Consider the following 22096-nt stretch of genomic DNA (forward strand, 5'->3'; position numbering starts at 1 on the left):
TCAAACAGGATTTAAAGGAATTGAACAGTACAGTATAAGACCTAAAAATAAGGAAATCACAAATGGAGGCAACCCTGGAGATGAAAAACCTAGAAAAGAGAAAAGGAACTACAGATGCAAGCATCACCAACAGATTATAAGAGACAGAAGAGAGAATCTCTGTAGTGGAAGATAGCATAGAAGAAGATATCAGCACATTGATCAAAGAAAATACAAAGGGCAAAAAGTTCCTAACCTAAAATATCTAGGAAATTTGGGACATGATGAAAATATCAAACCTAATAGGAATAGAAGAAGCTGAAGATTACCCGTTCAAAGGGCCAGAAAACATCTTCAACAAAATCACAGAAAAAAACTTGTCTAATATAAAGAAAGAAATGGTCACAAACATACAAGAAGCCTACAGAACATTGAGATTGGATCAGAAAAGAAAATACTCCCCACCATATAATGATCAAAACACTAAATGTACAGAACAAAGACAGAATATTAAAAGCTGTAAGAGAAAAAGGCCAAGTAATGTATGAAGGCTAGCCTATGAGAATCACATTAGATTTTCAAGAGATATGCTAAAAGCCAGAAGATCTTAGACAGATGCTATACTGACCATAAGAGACCTCAGATGCCAGCCCAGACTACTATATAAAACAAGCAAAACTCTCAATCACCATAGATGGAGAAACCAAGGCATTTCATGCAAACAAACAAACAAACAAAAGAATTAAAACAGTATCTTTCTACTAATCCAGCCTTCTAGAGGATACTGAAAGGAAAACCACGACACAAGGGCAATTACACCCAAGAAAATATAATTTATTAGTCATCTCACAACAAATCCAAAAGAAGAGAATCCCACATACATAATATCATCTCCATCAACAAAAATAACAGGAACTAACAATCATTGGTCTTTAATATCTCTCAAGATCAATGGACTCAATTCCCCAGGAAAAAGACACAGGCTGACAGACTGGACATGCAAACAGGATCCATCATTTTGCTGCATGCAGGAAACATACCTCAGCAACAAAGACAGACAGTATCTCAGAGTAAAGGGCTAGAAAAAAGGTTTCCAAGCAAATGGTCCCAAGAAACAAGCCAGAGTCGCCATTCTATTATCCAATAAAATAAACTTTCCATCAACTGTAATTAAAAGAGATGGAAAGGACACTTCGTAGTCTCAATTCTGAACAGCTATGTACCAAATGATAGGGCACCCACATTCATAAAAGAAACTTTACTAAAGCTGAAAACACACATTGAACCTCACACAGTAATAGTAGGAGAATTCAGTACCACACTCTCACTAATCAACAACTCATTGAAACAAACTAAACAGAGACACAGTAAAATTAACACCAATGGCTCAGGCTCTAAGATCAACAATTGACAAATACAACCTCATGAAACTGAAAATCTTCTCTAAGGCAAAGGACACTGTCAATAAGACAAAAGGGTAACCTACAGATTTGGAAAAGATCTTCATTAACCCTACATCTGATCAAAATATACAAAGAACTCAAGAAGTTAGACTCAACAAAAACAAATAACCCAATTTAAAAATGGGATACAGAGCTAAACAAATAATTCTCAACAGAGGTATCTCAATGGCTCAGAAGCACATAAAGAAATGTTCAACATCCTTAGTCATCAGGCAAATACAGATCAAAATGACCATAAGAATCTACCTTACATCAATCAGAATGGCTAAGATCAAAATCTCAAGTGACAGCATCTGCTGGTGAGGATGTGGAGGAAGAGAAACACTCTTTCTGGCAGGATTGCAAACTGGTACAACTACTCTGGAAATCAATCTGGTGGTTCCTCAGAAATTTTAAAATAATGCTACTTGAAGAACCAGCTATACCACTTCTGGGCATATATACAAAAGATGCTCCACAATACCACAAGGAAATGTGTTCCACTATGCTCATAATAGCCTTATTCATAATAAGCTAGAAACAACCCACATGTCCCTCAATTAAAGAATGGATACAGAAAATGTAGTTCATTTACACAGTGGAATACTACTCAGCTATTAAAAATGAGGACATCATGAACTTTGCAGGCAAATGGATGGAACTAGATATATTACCCTGAGAGGTAACCCAGACTCAAAAAGACATTCATGGTGCATACTCACTGATAAGTGCATATTAGCCACAAAGTATAAAATATTTATAATATAACTCACAGACCATATGAAGCTTAACAAGAAGGAAAACCCAAGTGAGGATGCTTCAATCCCACTTAGAAGGGAAAACAAAATAATCATGGTTGCCAGAGGAAGGGAAGAACCTGGGTGGGAGAGTGGAGGGGAACAGAAAATGGGGACAGAATCAGGCATTGGGGGTTGGGGGGAGACAGGAGAGAAGCCCAGAGTACCAGGAAAAATAATGGAAATATCCAGCTGTGGGGGGTTGGGGGGGAGGGGAACCTCTAGAAAGTCCCAGATACCCGGGATATAAGAGAATCTCAGGACTCAATGGGGATGAACTTAACCAAAATGCCCAACAGTGGGGAGATAGAACCTGAGGAGACCACCTCTAGCATAGACATGGCCCTCAGTGGAGGGATGGGGCCACCCACCTACCTTCAGATTTTTTGACCCAGAGTTGCTCCTGTCTAAATGAAATGCAGGCACAAAAATGGAGCAGAGACTGAAGAAAAAGCCATCTGGTGACAGGCCCAATTTGGGATCTATCCCATAGGCAGGCACCAAACCCTGGCACTATTCCTGATGCAGTGTTGTATTTGCAGACAGGAGCCTAGCATGGCTGTCCTCTGCGAGGCTCTGCCAGCAGCTTGACTGAGTCAGATGCAGATACTTACAGCCCCTATGGAAGAGTTAGGGGAAGGACTGTAGGAGCTGAAGGGGTTCCAATTGCAACCCCATTAAAAGAACAACAATATCAACCAACCCAGACCACTCATAGCTTCCAGAAACTAAGCCACCACCAACCAAAGAGCATACATGGGCTGATCCATGGCCCCTGGAACTTATGAAGCAGAGGAATGCATTGTCTGGCCTCAGTGGGAGAGAATGTACCTAATCCTCTTGTAGAGATTGATGCCCCAGGAAAGAGGGCTGTGAGGAGGAGGGTGAGGTGCAGCAGGGAGCATCCTCTCACAGGCAAGGGGAGGAGGAATGGGATGAAGAACTCTGGATGGGTCAACAAGGAAGGGGGCAACATTTGGAATATAAATAAATAAAATAATTTAACTTAAGAAAAAAAGAAAGAATGCTATGACAAGGTTAACTGGTGAACACACAGTAGCATCTGGATTATATGTGCACTATGATACATTCCTGCAGACTTGGGAATTTAGATGATTATGTTATCACACTCAGATTTTAATGTTAAAGGTTTATCATGAGAACTCATCCTTAACTCATTTCTCTCATTAAAAGAACAGCACAGGCAGAGTAGGAAACTAAACAGGGGATGAGAGAGCTGGACATACAGGTACAAACTTGTAACCCATCAAAGATCTAAAGCTAGAAAAGAAGAATGCTGAAGGGCAGATGACAGTGAGTTGATTCTCTTCTCAAATAAGTGAGTCACTGTAACACCAACTAATGAAGTGGTATCAGGTTCTCTCCCAGCCATTCAGCACTAGCCATTGAAATACACAGGAAATGCTCAAATTCAAGTTTTTCCTTCTTCTATTTAAAAAAAAAAGAAAGAAAGAAAAAGAAAAAGAAAAGGAGAGAAAGAAAAGCCTACGGAAAATTTTTAAATTTAGAAAAAAGAAAAAAAAACCCTTTACTTACCAAGTTGGCCATATAAATTGTGAGCAGCCCTCTCCTGTAAATAATTTTTAAAAAAGAAAGATTAAGCTTTGATCTGACTTTTTAATCAGTTATAATTAACAAAAATCTATCAAAAAGAATTATCAGGAGACTAAAGTCACACTAATGCTAATGTATTAGAAGGTAAACAAATTGTGTTGTTATGCTTTGAATGTGCTGAGCTGATCCTACATTGATTCTCTAGGTCATTCTAGTAATATAATAAGTCATAATAAGATTCTATTTGTTTGTCATTACATATCTTACACTAATATCACTTTGTTATTAGAGAGCCCACTGAAATCTCTCTATTCTATGTTAGAGATTTTTCCCCTTCTTGAGATGAAGTCTATATTGGCCGGCTGGTCTCGAATGTCTAGATGTAAGCAGGCCTATAGAGCTGCTGATGCTTCCAACACAAACTTGCTAGATCCTGATTGTGCTAGAGGGTCCATAATTTAGTAAGAAGAAATTCTAAGGAATTTACCTTGCCAAAAAGTCAAGGCCAGAACAATTAAAATGCAATTTTATCAAAACATCAGATTATCTTGTTTATTTTGTACAAAACCAACTGTGCAACTTGTTCATAAGAAACTATAATCCATTTGTAACTGATTACAAACCCTCCCATTTACCACATTAAGTAAGCACACATTAAGTAAGCACATTAGGTTGTGAAAAGGAGAACAAAAGTTCTCTAAATACAGCTACAGCAAAAAATATTTTTATCGAACACATTTAATGAGACCTTGGGTAAAAATGCAAAAATAATGGCAGCTTTTAAATACCTTTTTTTTTTTTGGTGCATTTGAGAAATAAAAGAACTACACTCTGTTTTCTAAAGAAAAAGTCTTATGCTTTAATAAGAGTTCAGGGGGAAAGTGCAAATAATAAACAGAAAATTCAAAATTTCACTGAGATCTGAATGACAAGCACTTTCAGGACCCAGACAAAAAGTACTACATATGTAAAACAAGTTGCTAACATCCATCACCTTCATGTAACTATCATGCCAGGCTTACATATCACAGTTGTCATTATCACACTTGCAATTATGTATGTAATATAATAGATGCAACTGTGTCATAATCATATATATTCTTGACTGTTTATTATTTAAAAATAGCTAAGACGAATATTTCTAAAGCTACACATAGGCAGTACGGCTTAAGACTTAATGAAATAAATTTAGGAAACTAGAGTTCTAGATAATTTTTATTCCCTTGTACCTTATCACTAAAGTGAAATAAACAGAATTACATTATCTGCTCACCTTTTGTTAAACATAAAATTATCCAAAGAAAATAAATTATCCACTCATATCTTGGCAGTAATCAACCTAATTGGACCTAAGGCCTGTTGACAGGAAAGAAATATTGCCTGGTCCTAGAAACCTAGCCAACTACCCAGGGCTAGTAAGGTCAAGGATTTTAGGGAAGAACTTACTACAACCACATTACCAAACCAGCAAAATTCCAAACTGCATCATACTTTCTCTCATACCCATAGATTAGTGTAGCTCTCACTCCTCATCAAAGAAGCTACTATTTTTAATAGATGGAGACCATCATAGAACACTAGTCAAAATGCAGAGAAAAATATATGGTACCAAGTCCCAGGGGCTACATAAACAACATAATTCCTGTCATAAAGTTCAGGGAATATCATGGAAAGGGGGGCAGAGAGACTGTAAAAGACAGAGAAACAGGAAAGCTACTATAAATGACAGACACATTTCATCCATAACACCCCCAACAATATGGCAGTCTGAACAAGACCCAAGTAAGACCATGTCAATAGACACAGTAACGAGGAAGGGGAAACTCTCACATGGTCTCACTCCTAGACAAAGAACTATAGGCAAATAAGAACTGTTGACAGAGGGAGGATTAGTCTTCACCAGGAATGGGAATTTGTTAGTCAATACCAACTCATCAACCTTAAAATTATATACATATAAGCAATGCTAAACAAATTAAGCAGGTTAGAGTGTGTGTGTGTGTGTGTGTGTGTGTGTGTGTGTGTGTGTGTAATTAACAATTAAGGGAAAAGAGACCATATATTTGGGGTGGAGGGAGCATAGGAAGGGTTACAGGAGGGGAGAAATGATGTGATTATAATTGCATCATCAATTTGTAAAATGTGACCAGTCAACCTAAGGGTAGGCATAGCAGCAGCATTCTCATATACTATGAACTCAAGGATGTTGCCTCCTCAGCTGCTGCAAATGTTCCTCAGCAAAATAAGACACAAACACACACACACACACACACACACATATACATGTGTTTGTATGTATGTGTATGTATACATGAGTCACTGGTGAGCTAGAGAGATGGTTCATAAGGTAGAGGGACCTGGTATCAATCCTGACAACCTGAGTTTAATCCCTATGATCCACATAGGAAGGAGAGAACTGACCCTTAAATGCGGTCCTCTAACATCAACACATGAGCGTGTGAGTGCACACACACACACATAATCTTCTTATGTCTTAAGTCATGATAAGATCTATAAGGTTGCTTTTATCAAGTTGTCAATTATAATTTACAGAAGGATAATTCACTGGGCTTTAAACAGAGATATACATACAAATATGAACAAACTTAAATATGAACCCTTGGCTTGTGAGGCAGTCTTTGGGAACCCCTCTATCCCTCTCCTTCACCCAAGGGCTTTTTAAAAGTGATTCATTCAGGCCATCAATAACAAGCTTGAAGCTACTCTGATTTACTTATAAGTTGAGAAGTAGAGGTCAAATTTTGTTTCCACTCTGAATTATGTATCTCCAAAATTAGGGCCCCATACTTATCAGGATAAAACAGAGACACACCTATAACGCGTTACAAATAAGATGTGCTTAGTTTAAAGGGGTGCATGCCATCTGCTCTGAGAGTAAATGATAAATAAAGACTTAGAGACACCAGACAAGCCCAGTTCCCACACCTCAGGACCATACTGACAGGACTAGGCCCAGCACCCCAGAGGCTTGGCTCTGGCTACCTCCTATAGACAGCACCAGTTCCTGGGTGCCAAGGACCAGTAAAAGTCATTCAGGGGCTTCCTATTAGTACTGACAGCACAATTTTAAATTTTCTCTTTTTAAAATACTTAAAAATAAGGCCATCAAAGTCCCTCTAGCACTGTACTCCTGGCATCGATCTGAGGGAGAAACAGTGTCAGCACTAGAAGGGTTACCTCACTTTATTCCATCATTTCCTTCTGGCTTGTCCCTGGAGTGCTGAGCTGTCAGGGCTGGGAGCTGCAGTGGCCCTGGAGCCACAATGAGCTGCTGCAGAGAAGTTCCCACTGTACATCTGGCTGGGGTTACTTGAAAGATCCAGTTCAAGAAATTCTGCAGGGCCAGGTGCCCTCTGCCAACCACCAAAACCTAGTACCCAAGAGGCAAGTGAGATGTGATGCACAGCTTCATGGGTATCCAAGAGATTCCTTCATGCTGGAATCCTGCTCACTCTGTGATATCATAGATCTTACTATCCATCAGTACAATGTAACTGATCTAGAGGTACAACAGGCTTGAATCTACCCAAGTCTCCTTCCTCAGCAAGATGTAGCCCAACACAGCATCTGGCTCTCTTAGTTCCCTGGTCTATCTCAAACTTTCTATATTGTCCTTTGTATTGGCTACACATCATTGTATCTGTTGCCTCTTTAAGGTCAATGTGTAGCCTGAACAGAAACTCATTCACTGACCAGCTCAGCTCATTCTCTGTGACTCTTTCAACTCATATTCCTTCTGACTTTCAGCATTGCTGACAATGTCCCAAAAACCTTGTGGGCTTCCTCAGCCTGGGATCATGATTTTTGTCAGGATGAATCATCACTGTTAGCTGCCTATAGACCTTCAGTTCAATAGCTTCATCTCCATCACATGAGAAGGAACAAGATCATCTCAATACTCACTATTAAGGAAGAACAGCCATAACTCCCCCCTCTTAAGCAGCTGGCCAGAGGCTATGGAGAACAAAGCCAATACTCCCTCACCTCCCACTCACCCTGCTAATGTCTCTCTGTCTGTCTGTCTGTCTGTCTGTCTGTCTGTCTCTCTCTCTCTCTCTCTCTCTCTCTCTCTCTCTCTCTGTCTCTCCTCTTCTCTTTCTTCTCTTCTCTTCTCTTCTCTCTCAAATCTTTTAAGCTACCACACAAAATTTTAGCAGCCACTCTAAATCACTGTTGCATCAACTAACCCTGCAATCACAGCATTGACACACCTACAGGAAAAAGAATAATTAAATTTGTGTAACATTTTAGCAGATTAAAAAGTACATCCAGCCCAGATCCTAAACAGTGGCATCTTCCAACAGCCCTGCTGTCAACTTCTCAATGAAGGAACAGCAGAGCTTCATTTTGAGCAGCATATGTTCTTTAGCTAACCCCTGATTGATACTGGATACTGCATTCCTGAGGTTACTGGGGGGCCTAGCAGGAGCAATCTAACTTCTCAATTCTAAATACATGCATATGTTATTATTAAAGACACATATAAAGCATATTTTCATTCTACAAGCAGAAAAGGAGATAACAGAAACAATGACAGTTTCCAAACAGTGTAAGTCTATTTCTATTAAGACTCGACTACCTCAGAAAACCTTTGAGGTGTAACATGGCAAAAGAGTGTAAGTACTTGCCCTCTAAGGTGTAAGAATGCAAGACAAACTCTCAGTCTACAGGACAAGGTGCAGGATCCCGTTCTGTCACAGGAATGTGCCATTCACTGAACAGGACAAGAACATCAGATTGGTAGCTAAACCTTGCTATGGAAATACAAGTTTATCAAGAAGTTAGAAACCAAACTCACAGGACCCTTTGATTTGCACACTACGTCCTTCTTTTTATCTTTGCTCTGTCTGCTTAGATGTTTCATAACTATTTTACTGCCTAATAGCTCAATCAAAAAGTGTGCTTAAAATGAAACTGCAGTTTTCACTTAATCCATCTTTAAGCATACTGCATTAACTTATCCAAAGTAAAACTAAATATCAAAGCAAATTCCACAGCAATTCTGAAAAAAGAAAATCAATCAGAACAACTTCTTTCTGGACCAGGAGGCACTTCTTAAGAGTCAGAGAAAAAAAAGCTCCTTCTTAGCAGCCCTCCTGGGGGTAAGCTAGATGTTACCAGGCTTCCAGCTGAGCTAAGATGAACTCCATTCTTTGTGGCAATAAGTTTTTAAAGCAGCCCTGGAAACAACTTCAAAGCTCTCTCAGAAGCTCAGAGTGATGTGATTAGGACTCACCTCAGTGTCCCTCTTTGCACTGGTAGGAGGAACTAACTGGCAAAGAGCCCTTAACTCTAGGAGAACTGGTGGACTGATGGATGGCTGGGATGTAAGAGTAAAATGGATAAGAACCAGGGAGAAGAAAGAAGGGAGGGCATGGGAGAACATAAGGACACATTCATAGGTATCTAGTACGCATAGAGAAAATGCAGATAAATCCACTTTCTTTGTTTGCATCTCATAGAAACTAAAGCTATCACACAGATGAGCAGCACATGATTCCATCATCAGAGAAAAGTTTTCATTGTCAAGAAATGTTTCCAAGTTTAAAAACTGAGACTACAAATATTACTACTTCAAAAAAACAAAAGAAACAACAAATAAAATACCCAAGTACTATTCCTGCCTAACCTATTTCCCTGTTTCTCCCACTCTTTCTAAGATATTCTGACAGTTGCTGAAAATAAGACCCTCTCTTCCTAGGATTCAAGCCCAGACAGCCTCTTTCCTGGGATTTTCTATGGACGTGTAGAGGAGAACTTCCAATTTCATTTCACCACCTCATTCCCCATGAATCGAATCCCATTTCTGGCTGCCTACTGGCTGTGTTCATCTGCACACAGCTGATTTCTCTGTGAACTAAAACCACAGTTACAAGTCTGTCTTCCTCCCATAATAGTAACAACAATGACATTTCATTTTAGTACTAAATCAATGATGTTGAAATATGTTTAAGTTAAGTTTTACAAATTAATAATAAGCTATTAGGGATCTTAATATTTAGTATAACCTTAAATATAAACTGGTAACACATAAAATATACATTTTTAGAGACAAATGAGTGACTAATTTTAGGTAACCACTGAACCAATTTCTTTAAAATAAAACTCAAAGAAAAGAAACTTATAAATAGATAAAAAGATATATTTACTTTCCTCAGTTTTAAACTTGTACACACAAATAAAGTTGTGCATACATACTGACACAAAGAAAGACAGATAGATAGATAGATAGATAGATAGATAGACAGACAGACAGACAGACAGACAGATGTAGGTAAGTAGGTAGGTAGGTAGGCAGGTATCACTAGGCCAAAAATAAAAAATAAAAAAATAAATGGGGCTGGAGACACGGTTCAGTGTTTAAAGCACTCGCTGCTCTTCCAAAGGACCCATGTTCAACTCCCACCACCCACATCGCAACTCACAACTATCTGTAACTCCAGAATCAACATCTTCACAAATACAAGCAAGTAACACACCAGTGAGCATAAAATAATAAGTAAGTTATATATCTTCCTCCTCCTCTTCCTCTTCCTCCTCTTCTTCCTCTTCTTCTTCCTCTTCCCCCTCCTTCTCCTCTTCCTCCTCTTCTTCTTCTTTCTCCATTCTTCTTTTCTTTTCTCTCCTCCTCCTCCTTAACTTCTTCATCCTCCTCTTTCTTCAACCATATGGTAATATCATAATAGCAGTTAAAAGCCCATTAAGGAAAAACTATTTCCTTCAGGACAAAAGAATCAAATCCCTGGCCTGAATGGAGACCTAGCTTTGTGGTTTGGCAGGACAATGACATAAATAAGGGGCCACCTCTCAGGAAGGCAAAGCATCACTAGGAAGGTGGGTTCACACTGAGACATATTAAACAAACAGAAGGACTAATTTCCATTTTTTTTAATGAGCTAATACACTTTTCTTTCCAAGAATTCCCTCCCAGAATATAGACCCTATAAATAACTGGCCAGGAGGTTCTGTGGGGTTAGCCCATCTTACAGAGCCCTTCTTCTCACTAGTCTTCTTTTGGATGCTGGCTAGAATCTAATGATGCTTTCTCTGATCCATTGGCCTTTTCACTCTTTCTCCAACACTGCTTCCTTCCCTATGGTTGTAGTAGGCTGGCTGCATGGCTGACTTCTATTATCAACTCACCTAAACTACATGGTCGTCTGCTTCTCCATTCTCTTCTCCTGGCAGCTGCTGAGATTCACAGCTTACCTAACCTGAGGTTTTTCTTTTAAATTCTGATAAAATTGTCCTCAAGCTTTGCAGTCTGTCCTTAAATTCTCTCATTAATGAACAAGAAAGCCAAAGGGAAAAGCCCTGTTGCTGCAGGACTTTAGAGGGACTTTCCAAAATTTCCAGTAACAAAAGCAGCTTAAAAAAAAAAAGATAAATTATCTTATTGCTTTTAAAGCAAAAGCAAGCAAACAAAACCCACTTCAACTACTATTTAGAATGGGCCACAGTCTATAACACCAAGAATCTTGTGTGAACAACTACTAACACTGAAACGCTAATATAAAAAGTTCTCTTAGAAAAAATATAAGCAAAAAGCTTTTAAAAAGCACCAATCAAAAGTGAGCATTAAAAAAACCACACCCAGAGTACCAATCCCACCATCTCTGAAATTCTCAACAACCTATCTTCTATCCTCCCATGGTATGCTCCCATATGGACACATGTACATGTGTCCATATACATTTTGACTTTGGTATCACTGTAGTTCAACTCCTGTTATACTGTAGAAGATGAACAATTATAACTTAAGTACCCTATAATCAGCTTCTAAGCCAAAGATAAGTTTCTACATTTTATGAGGTGATGAAATATTAATGCTGAGAAGCTGAAAAGTTAAAGACAGAGCAAGCAAAAATAAATAAATAAAATGAAATCAATGTCTTAAGATTGTCTAATAATGTGAATAAAGAAAAAAACACAAAAAAATAAAAATAAGAAAATAGTAGATCTAACCTACCCCATCAGTAAATAAACCAGATGTTAATGGACTAAATAATCTAATAGAAGTAGAAATGCTATTTAAAATTTCAGCTACATGATATCTGAAAAAAAATAAAAACTTTAACGCAAAGGCACAGATGCTTAAAATTCAATTAAAAACCACATACCATATATCAGCCAGTGTTCAAGGGCAGCAACAGCAGCTATGCTAGCATGACACTTCAGAACATGCAAACTATCTGAACTACAGAAAACCACTTGGCCCTGAAAATACCAATACTGAGAAAAACATACAAATAGGATATATGTATAGAACCATTGTAGAAACTGACTTAAAGACAGAAGTAGACAATTTCCAACCACAGCTAAAGGTCATATGCTTTTCTCAGCAAATAATAAACTCAGGCCACTGGATTTGACCAGAAACAGATCATCAGGTTTCAAAGACTAATTGTCCCAGGTATCTATTTGGCAATATCTAAAGACATCCTTAGCTATCCCAGTTGTGTAAGGAAAAAGAAAAATCCAATAGCATGAATGGCCTCATGCACAAGACCGCTTTCCCCATAAAGAGATCTTCTGTGTGAAAACCTGTCAATATTGCCAATGTTGAGAAATACAGCTATATATAAAAGTATCAACCCTGGCCTCATTTATAGGTAAAAACCACTATAAATGAACCAAAGAATAACCACATGATCATATTAATTGAGAAAAGCATAGCAAAAACACTATTATCTGTTCATGATAAAATTTCTCTCAACATACTGGATGAAATATGAACTTTATAGAGCTGATAATGCACACTTAAGTACATTACAGCTTACAGTATCACAATTTATGGTAATAGACTGAGTACCATTTGCTAGTACCAGGATCAGGGCTAGGAGAGTGGAAGAGAAACAAAGCTTTCCCACCAGCAGGTAACAAATCTCCTGGACAAATTTTCAAGGAATGTGCCAGCAACTCCCAGAACAAATGAGTTCAGAAAGGTCATGACTCAAGATTAGGACAAAAGGTAAATGGCATTTACATGCAATAGTAATAGGCATACAGAAAATGAAATATAAAACATTACATTTGCATACTTCAATCACACACAAAAAGTAACTCAAAATCGATAAAAAGCTGAAATGTTAGACCTAAAGCTATAAAGCTTTTAAAGACAAAAGGAGTAATCTGGGTTGTTCATGTTTCTCAAACATGATAGCAAAAAGAAAATCAATAAAAGTTTAATGAAAAAGAGACAGGCGCCTTTCTACCTCCCTCTTCACCTAGAAGAAGGTTCTGCAGATCCACAGCCCTCTCTGCCCCTTCCCCGCAAGCAAAGAGCTTGCCTTTGCGGAGGGCTCCAACCCAGAGACTCAGGTGAGAACTCCATTCTCTCTCCAGTGACCGTCTAAGGTGGGACCAGCCAGGAGGCACAGGCCTCAGAAGCAGCAGGGCAGCTGGCGCAGGATCCTATCCACCTCCCTTTTCACCTAGGAGACACTGCAGATCCACAGCCCTCTCTGCCCATTCCCTGCAAATGGAGAGCCTGTCTCCAAGGTTCGTTCTGACCCCAGGACTCAGGAGGGACAACTGATGCACAGCCCACTGCACACAGGTCTTACCTGAGGAGAGCTGATCTCCCAGAAGTGCTGACACAGGCTTACAGACCCACAGGAGGAACAAGCTCCAGCCAGAGACAACAAGAACATCTAACACCAGAGATCAACAGATGGCAAACGGCAAACACAAGAATCTTACCAACAGAAACCAAGACTACTTGGCTTCATCAGAACCTAGTACTCCCACCACAGCAAATCCTAGATATCCCAAAACACCAGAAAAGCAAGATTTGGATCTAAATCATATCTCAAGATGGTGATAGAGGAATTTAAAAAGAGCATGAACAACTCCCTTAAAGAAATACAGGAGAACACAGGTAAACAGGTTCAAGCCCTTAAAGAGAAAACACAAAAATCCCTTAAAGAGTTACAGAACACAAGTAAACAAGTAGAAGCCCTTAAAGAGGAAACACAAAAATCCCTTAAAGAATTACAGGAAAATACAACCAAACAGATGAAAGATCTGAACAAAACCATCCAGGACCTAAAAATGGAAGTAGAAACAGTTAAGAAATCACAAAGAGAGACAACTCTGAGATAGAAAACCTTGGAAAGAAATCAGGAGTCATAGATGCAAGCATCACCAACAGAATACAAGAGATAGAAGAGAGAATCTCAGGTGCAGAAGATACCATAGAAAACATTGACACAACAGTCAAAGAAAACACAAAATGCAAAAAGCTCCTAACCCAAAACATCCAGGAAATCCAGGACGCAATGAGAAGACCAAACCTAAGGATAATAGGTATAGAAGAGAGTGAAGACCTCCAACTTAAAGGGCCAGTAAATATCTTCAACAAAATTATAGAAGAAAACTTCAATAACCTAAAGAAAGAGATGCCCATGAACATACAAGAAGCCTATAGAACTCCAAATAGACTGGACCAAAAAAGAAATTTCTCCTGCCACATAATAGTCAAAACACCAAATGCACAAGATAAAGAAAAAATATTAAAAGCAGTGAGGGAAAAAGGTCAAATAACATATAAAGGCAGACCTATGAGAATTACACCAGACTTCTTGCCAGATACTATGAAAGCCAGAAGATCCTGGGTTGATGTCATACAGACCTTAAGAGAACACAAATGCCAGCCCAGGCTACTATACCCAGCAAAATTCTCAATTACCATCGATGGAGAAACCAAAATATTCCATGACAAAACCAAACTTATACAATATGTTTCCACAAATCCAGCCCTTCAAAGGGTAATAAATGGAAAACTTCAACACAAGGAGGGAAAAAGAAGCAAAAAAACCTAGAAAAATCAAAAAAAGTAATTTTCCAAAAAAACTAAAAGAAGATAGCCACATGAACAGATTTCTAACCCTAACAACAAAAATAACAGGAAGCAACAATTACCTTTCCTTAATATCTATTAATATCAATGGACTCAATTCCCCAATAAAAAGACATAGGCTATCAGACTAGGTACACAAACAGGACCCAACATTTTGTTGCATACAGGAAACCCACCTGAATGACAAAGACAGACACTACCTCAGAATAAAAGGATGGAAAACAATTTTCCAAGCAAATGGTCCCAAGAAAAAAGCTGGAATAGCCATTCTAATATTGAATAAAATCGACTTTCACCCTAAAGTGATCAAAAAAGATAAAGAGGGACACTTCATATTCATCAATGGTATGATTTACCAAAAGGAACTTTCAACTTTCAATTCTGAACCTCTATGCTCCAAATGCAAGGGCATCTACATTCATACAAGAAACTTTACTAAAGCTCAAAGCACACACTGCACCACATACAATAATAGGGGGAGATTTCAACACCCTACTCTCTGCAATGGACAGATCACGGAAACAGAAACTAAACAAAGACACAGTGAGACTAACAGAAGTTATGAAACGGATGGATTTAACAGTTAGCTATAGAACTTTTTATCCTAAAACAAAAGGATATACCTTCTTCTCAGCACCTCATAGTACCTTCTCCAAAATTGAGCATATAATTGGTCACAGATCAGGCCTCAATAGATACAAGAAGATTGAAATAATTCCTTGTATCCTATCAGATCACCATGGTCTAAGGCTGCTCCTCAGTAACAACATAAACAATAGAATGCCCACACACACGTGGAAGCTCAACAACACTCTACTCAATGATAATTTGGTCAAGGAAGAAAGAAAGAAAGAAATTAAAGACTTTCCAGAGTTTAGTGAAAATGAAGCCACAACATACCCAAACTTATGGGACACAATGAAAACAGTCCTAAGAGGAAAACTCATAGCTTTAAGTGCCTTCAAAAAGAAAGTGGAGAGAACATATACCAGCAATGTGACAGCACATCTGAAAGCTCTAGAACAAAAAGAAGCAAATTCACCCAAGAGGAGTCGAAGGCAGGAAATAATCAAACTCAGGGCTGAAATCAGCCCAAGGAAGAGAGAATGTATTTTTTAAGCATTCATAAAATTGGGGGTTTTCTATTTTTTTAATTATTTTATTTATTTACATTCTACTCATTGCACCTCTACTTCTCAGTCCCCCTCCCACAATTCCTCATCCCATTCCTCCTCCCTCTTGCTTCCAAGAGGGTGGTCTCCACTACCACCAGGGCTCTCCCTTACCTGGGGCCTCAAGTCTCTCTACAATTAAGCCCATATTCTCCACTGAGGCCAGATCACGCAGACCTCTGCTATAAACATGTGCCAAGGACCTCGGGACCAGCCCTTGAATGGGATCAGCCTCTGGGCGCTCCCTGAGGTCCAGATTGGTGGAGACTGCTGGTCTTCCTATGAGGTTGCCCTCTCCTTCAGCTTCATCAATCCTTCCCCTAATTCAACCATAGAGGTCCCCAACTTCAGTCCAATGGTTAGGTATAAGTATCTGCATCTTTCTCAAGTCAGCTGCTAGTAGTACCTGTCAGAAGACAGTCATGCCAGGCTCCTGTCTGTAAGCACATCATAGCACCAGTAATCATGTCAGGCCCTGGTGTGCCCCCACCCCCATGAAATGGATCCCAACTTGGGCCAGTCATTGGAGCGCCTTTCCTTCAGTCTCTTCTCCATTTTTGTCCCTGCAGTTCTGGGAAAGGAACACTTCTGGGTAAGACTTTTTGACTGTGAGTTAGTAACCCAGTCCTTCCACTTGAAGCCCTGTCTATCTATGAGAGGTGCACTCTTCCAGTTCCCTCTCCCTATTGTTGAACATTTTGGCTAAGGTCATCCTGACTGAGTCCTTACAGTCTCTCACCTCCCAGGTCTCTGATACTTTCTATAGAGTCCTCCTAACACACACACACACACACACACACACACACACACACACAGGCTGCTTACTACCACTCATTCTCCTGGCCCTCTGGGCTTCTCTCCTGTTCCCCCATGTTATCAGATCCTGTTCCCCTTTCCCCTTCCCTCCCCTCCCCTCCCCTCTCCTACCCAGATCCCTCCTTCCCTCTGCCTCCCATAATTATTTTCATCCCCCTTTTAAGTGAGATTGAAGCATCCTCACTTGGGCCCTTCTGCTTGTTATTCTTCTTATGGTCTGTGGGTTATATCCTAGGCATTCTGTACTTTTTGGCTAATATCCACTAATCAGTAAGTAAACACCATGCATTTCCTTTTGGGGCTGAGTTACCTCACTCAGAATATTTTCTAGTTCCATCCACTTCCCTGCAAAGTTCATGATGTGCTCATTTTTAATAGCTGATTAGTATTCCACTGTGTAAATGAACTACATTTTCTGTATCCATTTTTCAGTTAAGGGGCATCTGGGTTGTTTCCAGCTTCTGGCTATTACACATAAGGCTGCTATGAACATAGTGGAGCATGTGTCCTTGTTATATGTTGGAGCATCTTTTGGGTATATGCCCAGGAATGGTATAGGTGGGTCTTCGGGTAGAACTATTTCCAGTTTTCTGAGGAACCACCAGATTGATTTCCAGAGTAGTTGTACCAGCTTGCAATCCCACCAGCAATGGAAGAGTGTTCCCCTTTCTCCACAATCTCACCAGCATCTGCTGTCTCTTGAGTTTTTAATCTTGGTCATTCTGATTGGTGTGAAGTAGAATCTCAGGGTCGTTTTGATTTGTATTTCTTTGATGACTAAGGACTTTGAATATTTCTTTAAGTGCTTCTGGGCCATTCGAGATTCTTCTGTTGTGAATATGTTTACTGTACTACATTTTTTTCATGGGGTTATTTGGTTTTCTGGAGGTTAACTTGTTGAGTTCATTAATATTTTGGATATTAGCCCTCTATTGGATGGAGGGTTGGTAAAGATTTTTTTCCTAATTTGTAGGTTGCCAATTTGTCCTAAAACACATATCTTTTGCCTTACGGAAACCTTTCAGTTTAATGAGGTCCCATTTATCAATTATTGATCATAAGACCCTGTGCCATGAGTGTTCTATTCAGTAAATTTTCCCCCTGTGCCAATGAGTTCAAGGCTCTTTCCCACTTTCTCTTCTATTAGATTCAGTGTATCTGAGTTCACATTGAAGTCCTTGATCCACTTGAACTTGAGCTTTGTGCAAGGTGATACATACAGCCCTCCAGTTAGACCAGCACCATTTATTGAAGGTGCTTTCTTGTTTCCACTATATGTTCTTGGCTTCTTTGACAAAGATCAAGTGTCAATAAGTGTGTGCATTTATTTCTGGGTCTTCAATTCTATTCCACTGATCAATTTGGATGTCTCTGTACCAATACCATGTGATTTTTTTTTATCACTATTGCTCTGTAGTACAGCTTGAGGTCAGGGTAGTGATTCCTCCAAAAGTTTTTTCATTGTTGAGAATTATTTTGGCTATCCTGGGTTTTTTGTTTTTCCATATGAAGTTGAAAATTGCTCTTTTTCATGTCTGTAAAAAACTGTGCTGGAACTTTGAATCTGAAGAGTGCTTTTGGTAGAATGGCCATTTTACTATGTTAATCCTACCAATCTATGAACATGAAAGATCTTTCCATCTTCTGAGGTCTTTTTCAATTCCTTTTTTCAGGTATTTGAAGTTCTTATCACACATAAGAGATCTTCACTTGCTTTGTATGAGTTACACCAAGATAGTGTATATTATTTGTGGCTATTGTGAAGGGTGTTGTCTCCCTTTCTTGGAAAGGCTACTGATTTGTTTGAGTTATTTTTATATCCAGCCATCTTGCTGGATATAAATCAAGCTATAACAAAAACTTTAACTGGCTATAAACATAGGAAACACTGTAAAGAACACTCTTCGGTAAGGATGCAGTAAAAAAGTGTTAACGGCAACAGGCTCTTTCATTATTTTACACTCACTGCAAAATTATACCTATCAAAGAAGTAGCACAGCCTATGATGACAGAATTTCCAGAAAAGAACAACAGTGAATTTATTATAATCATAATCTACAGAATATTTATAGCAGTGGTGGGGATATCCAAATCCATAAATATTAAAAGCAGCATAACTTTAACATTAGAATAAATACAACTTCAAACAATAATGCTTGCACACAAAAGCAAGGAAGAGCTGTTAGCTTTCTTACATGTGGGAGCATTTGTGATTACATAGGGAATTTTCTTGATAAAGTTTCAGATAAAGCATACTAATGTCTACAACATGCTTTTACATGCTAAGCACACACAGCCACATATGTAAACATGTGCACTCCCATGCAAATAAAGTGAAACTGTGAACTGCAAACTGCTGACTCTGGTGGTTATGTGGGAATTCGTTCCACGTGACCTGCTGAAATGGGCACAGAACTATAAAACTAACCCTGCTTAGGTGCTAACAGTCAATCCTGGCACACTGATTAAAGGATGTTGATGGAGAAAGGGCTGTCGTTTTTTTCAGTCCTGCAGCTGCTGATGAGTTGCCCATGCTCTAGGAAGTAATCTCCCACCCAAAAGGAAACAAAAACAAACAGACTTAAAGTTTCATGTATCTTTTGATATGCTTTCAAAAGCAATATTCAGATTTTAAAATTGATTCGAGACACCATCAGCAGAATAACTCTTTCATTACTTACAGGCAAAAAAACAAAAACAAACAAATAGAAATAGACAAGTAATACTTACCACACAGACAACTGTGTTGTTCTAATTATTTTTTCCATTCATTAACTAAATTATCAGAAAGTGTGACAAACTATCACTGCTTCCATTTTTCAGGTGAAGAATGAGACAAGCAGATGACACAATTAATAGAGGAGCCAGACTATTAAGCCACAGGCCAGCTCTAGAATCCACCTGAACTCTGTACTATGCTGTTCTCTGAGGCAGAATAAAACAGGTTTTAAGTTTTCAGACATTACAACATCTAACAGGTCTCTGAGTTCAGCAATCCATGCAGTGACAAAAACACTCTTATGAAAAAGCTTTAACATCAACTGTCCTCTGACTGAACCACTTATGTAAGGTTCTATAGTACAAATGAGTTCACATGGAAAATTTTATGTGACTATCCAAAAAAAAAAAAAAACTGTCCAGAAGATTCATTATACAATACAACTGGCATGACAGGTTAGTCAATGAGTCTGCAGCAAAGAACAGACCAAGGCAAAGCAAACTTTGTTAACTCTCTTAGCTATGACAAGGTTACTGTGTAGCTAAGGAAACAGGCTTCCACAGGAATTTGCATATTCCATTGCTCTAATTAGGCTGTTACCACAGAACCTTCTTTTACTTTAGTAAAAAGAAGCTGGTATTTCTAATCTCTATTTTTAGATTTCTTTATTTTTGTACTGCATATTTATAATGTATTTATTTTATAGGCAATAAGCATAATGTTCATATAAAATTAATTATCAATAAAATAGCTGCAAAATGGAAAAAAATATGTAGGAACAGATTTTTCATCCCTGGACAATAATAAGTGATAGGCAAGAATAAAATTCTCCCTGGTAACTTATTCTATATTAATCATGTAGATGTGTAAAATTTACCTGCTTTTTCTTTCAATTAGAATGGCCACATATGAGGCTGGCAGAGCAGCACCAAAGCCAGGAGTCCATGAGTAGAATTTTCCAAGGATCTTCCTGAAATTCAAATTTATAATTTTTGTATGAAATTCCTAGTTGATCATTTTAGTGCTTACAAACAGAACTTTCTCTTCCCCACTTGCCCTCTATCCAAATATGCCACAGTACCCCAAATGCACCAGGTCCCAGATCAGACTCACTGTCTCTGCCAAAACTAGGCAGGACCAACAGTAAATTTTCAGAAAAAGCAATAGTTTCTCCAAGCATTGCCTGTGTTCTTTGTGATACTGTAGTTCTGGGATGCTATTTGGCTTGGATTTGTTTTGGTTTTTCTGGTTTTTTTGTTTGTTTGTTTGTTTTGGAGACAGTCTCACTATGTATTCCATCCTTTAGCTAGCCTCTGCCCCAGGAGTCCTCAGCCTCCTACCTGACTGCAGTGTGTACCACCCAACTGACTCTCAAAGAGGTATGTTAAAAAGGATTCCATCTGTGTTCTACCGCCCTCATGTTTCCTTACAGTGCTTGCTAATAGTTTATGATTTTTAGCTTTATGTGGAAACTATTTCTTATCTACTACTATTTGTTACTTGAAAGTAGGGATCTGCAAAGTACTGAAAATATTAAAAATGGCTTAACTGCTTATGTTTCCAAATAAATTTAGAGACGTGCAATGTATGTTTTTGAGAAGGGGGATCTTATTCTGTAGTTCTAGCTAACCTTAAACTCACTTACATAGTTCAGGCAGCCTCAAACTCTTCAACTGCTAGAGTGCTGCTACTAAAGCCATGCACCACCATACTCTGCCTCAGATGTTTATGCTCCTAAGAAAGGGAGAACCAGCCTCTAAATATCCATATATGTATACGAATATTATATATGTGTTTGTGCATATATATATGTATATATATACACTCACATATACATACACATACATACACACACACACACACACACACACACACACACACACACACACACACATACATATATAGAAGGGGGTATGGGGACAAGACAGGATCAAAATCCGAGAAATGATCTTTTTGGGACAAGACAGGATCAAGAATCTGAAAACTATCTTTTTAATTGAAGTTTGGGCTTATTAAAGTGCCATGAACACTCAACTCAAGTATTTGTGAGATATTAAAATCCCTTTGCCTAAAAGCCTACAGGTAGGTTTTCCTTACAGGATCTACCAAGTTATTGGATATAAGCTCTGGGGGAAAGGGGCTTAGGAAGACAGCTCCAGAGAAGACACTGCCAGCCTCTCTCTATTGAATACAATCCACTTCCACTGTTTGACCAGAAGGTGCACAGAAGAGTGTGCTGCAATAGCAGCCTCCAGGGCAGTCGCACCACTGCTGAGCTCACAGGCTCAAGCTCCTTACACAGATGTCCAAGTCAATTTAAAGGAGCAATCTTCTTTGTAGCATGAAATCTTCCTGTTTCCTGCCTCCACTATGTGACATTTATAAATACTAGTGCTCCAAGGGGAAAAAAAAATGAGACAGTTTGGGAACTATGTGCTTAACTCTAACTAAAATATACAAAATGAGCATCAACAACACAAGGAGAAGGATAAGATGAAATAGCTTCTAGCTTGACAGACACAAACATGTGCCTCCAACAGCAGGGAGAAATTGCTGAGAGCAGCACTCAAAAGACCGAGCATCCACCAGGAGTCAGTGCACGCACACAGTAGGCAGCACAGGCAAGGAGAACATGCCTGAATCACTGTCCAGGAGGAGGTAACACCAAGGGCTTATTTAAGATGTCCAGCCATGTGCCTGCTCTGGCCCCAATC

At 38.8% G+C, this 22096-nt stretch overlaps 1 protein-coding gene across 3 annotated transcripts in view; it reads right to left on the reverse strand.

Annotated features, from left to right (window-relative positions):
• Positions 1–22096, reverse strand: part of Tmem135 (transmembrane protein 135) — a 254888-nt gene that overhangs the window by 137945 nt on the left and 94847 nt on the right. For 2 of the 3 annotated variants that reach the window (XM_031387279.1, XM_031387277.1), the window contains exons 3-4: positions 20260–20352; positions 3776–3809 (exon numbers count right to left, since the gene is read on the reverse strand). In XM_031387279.1, coding sequence (XP_031243139.1) covers positions 3776–3787 — 12 coding nt within the window. In that variant the 5' untranslated portion in view covers positions 3788–3809; positions 20260–20352. The remainder of the gene's footprint in view (positions 1–3775; positions 3810–20259; positions 20353–22096) is intronic. The other variant, XM_031387278.1, reaches the window with a different exon arrangement.

The sequence above is a fragment of the Mastomys coucha genome, unplaced genomic scaffold (genome assembly GCF_008632895.1).
Source record: "Mastomys coucha isolate ucsf_1 unplaced genomic scaffold, UCSF_Mcou_1 pScaffold21, whole genome shotgun sequence".
In the NCBI taxonomy this organism is placed as follows: domain Eukaryota; kingdom Metazoa; phylum Chordata; class Mammalia; order Rodentia; family Muridae; genus Mastomys; species Mastomys coucha.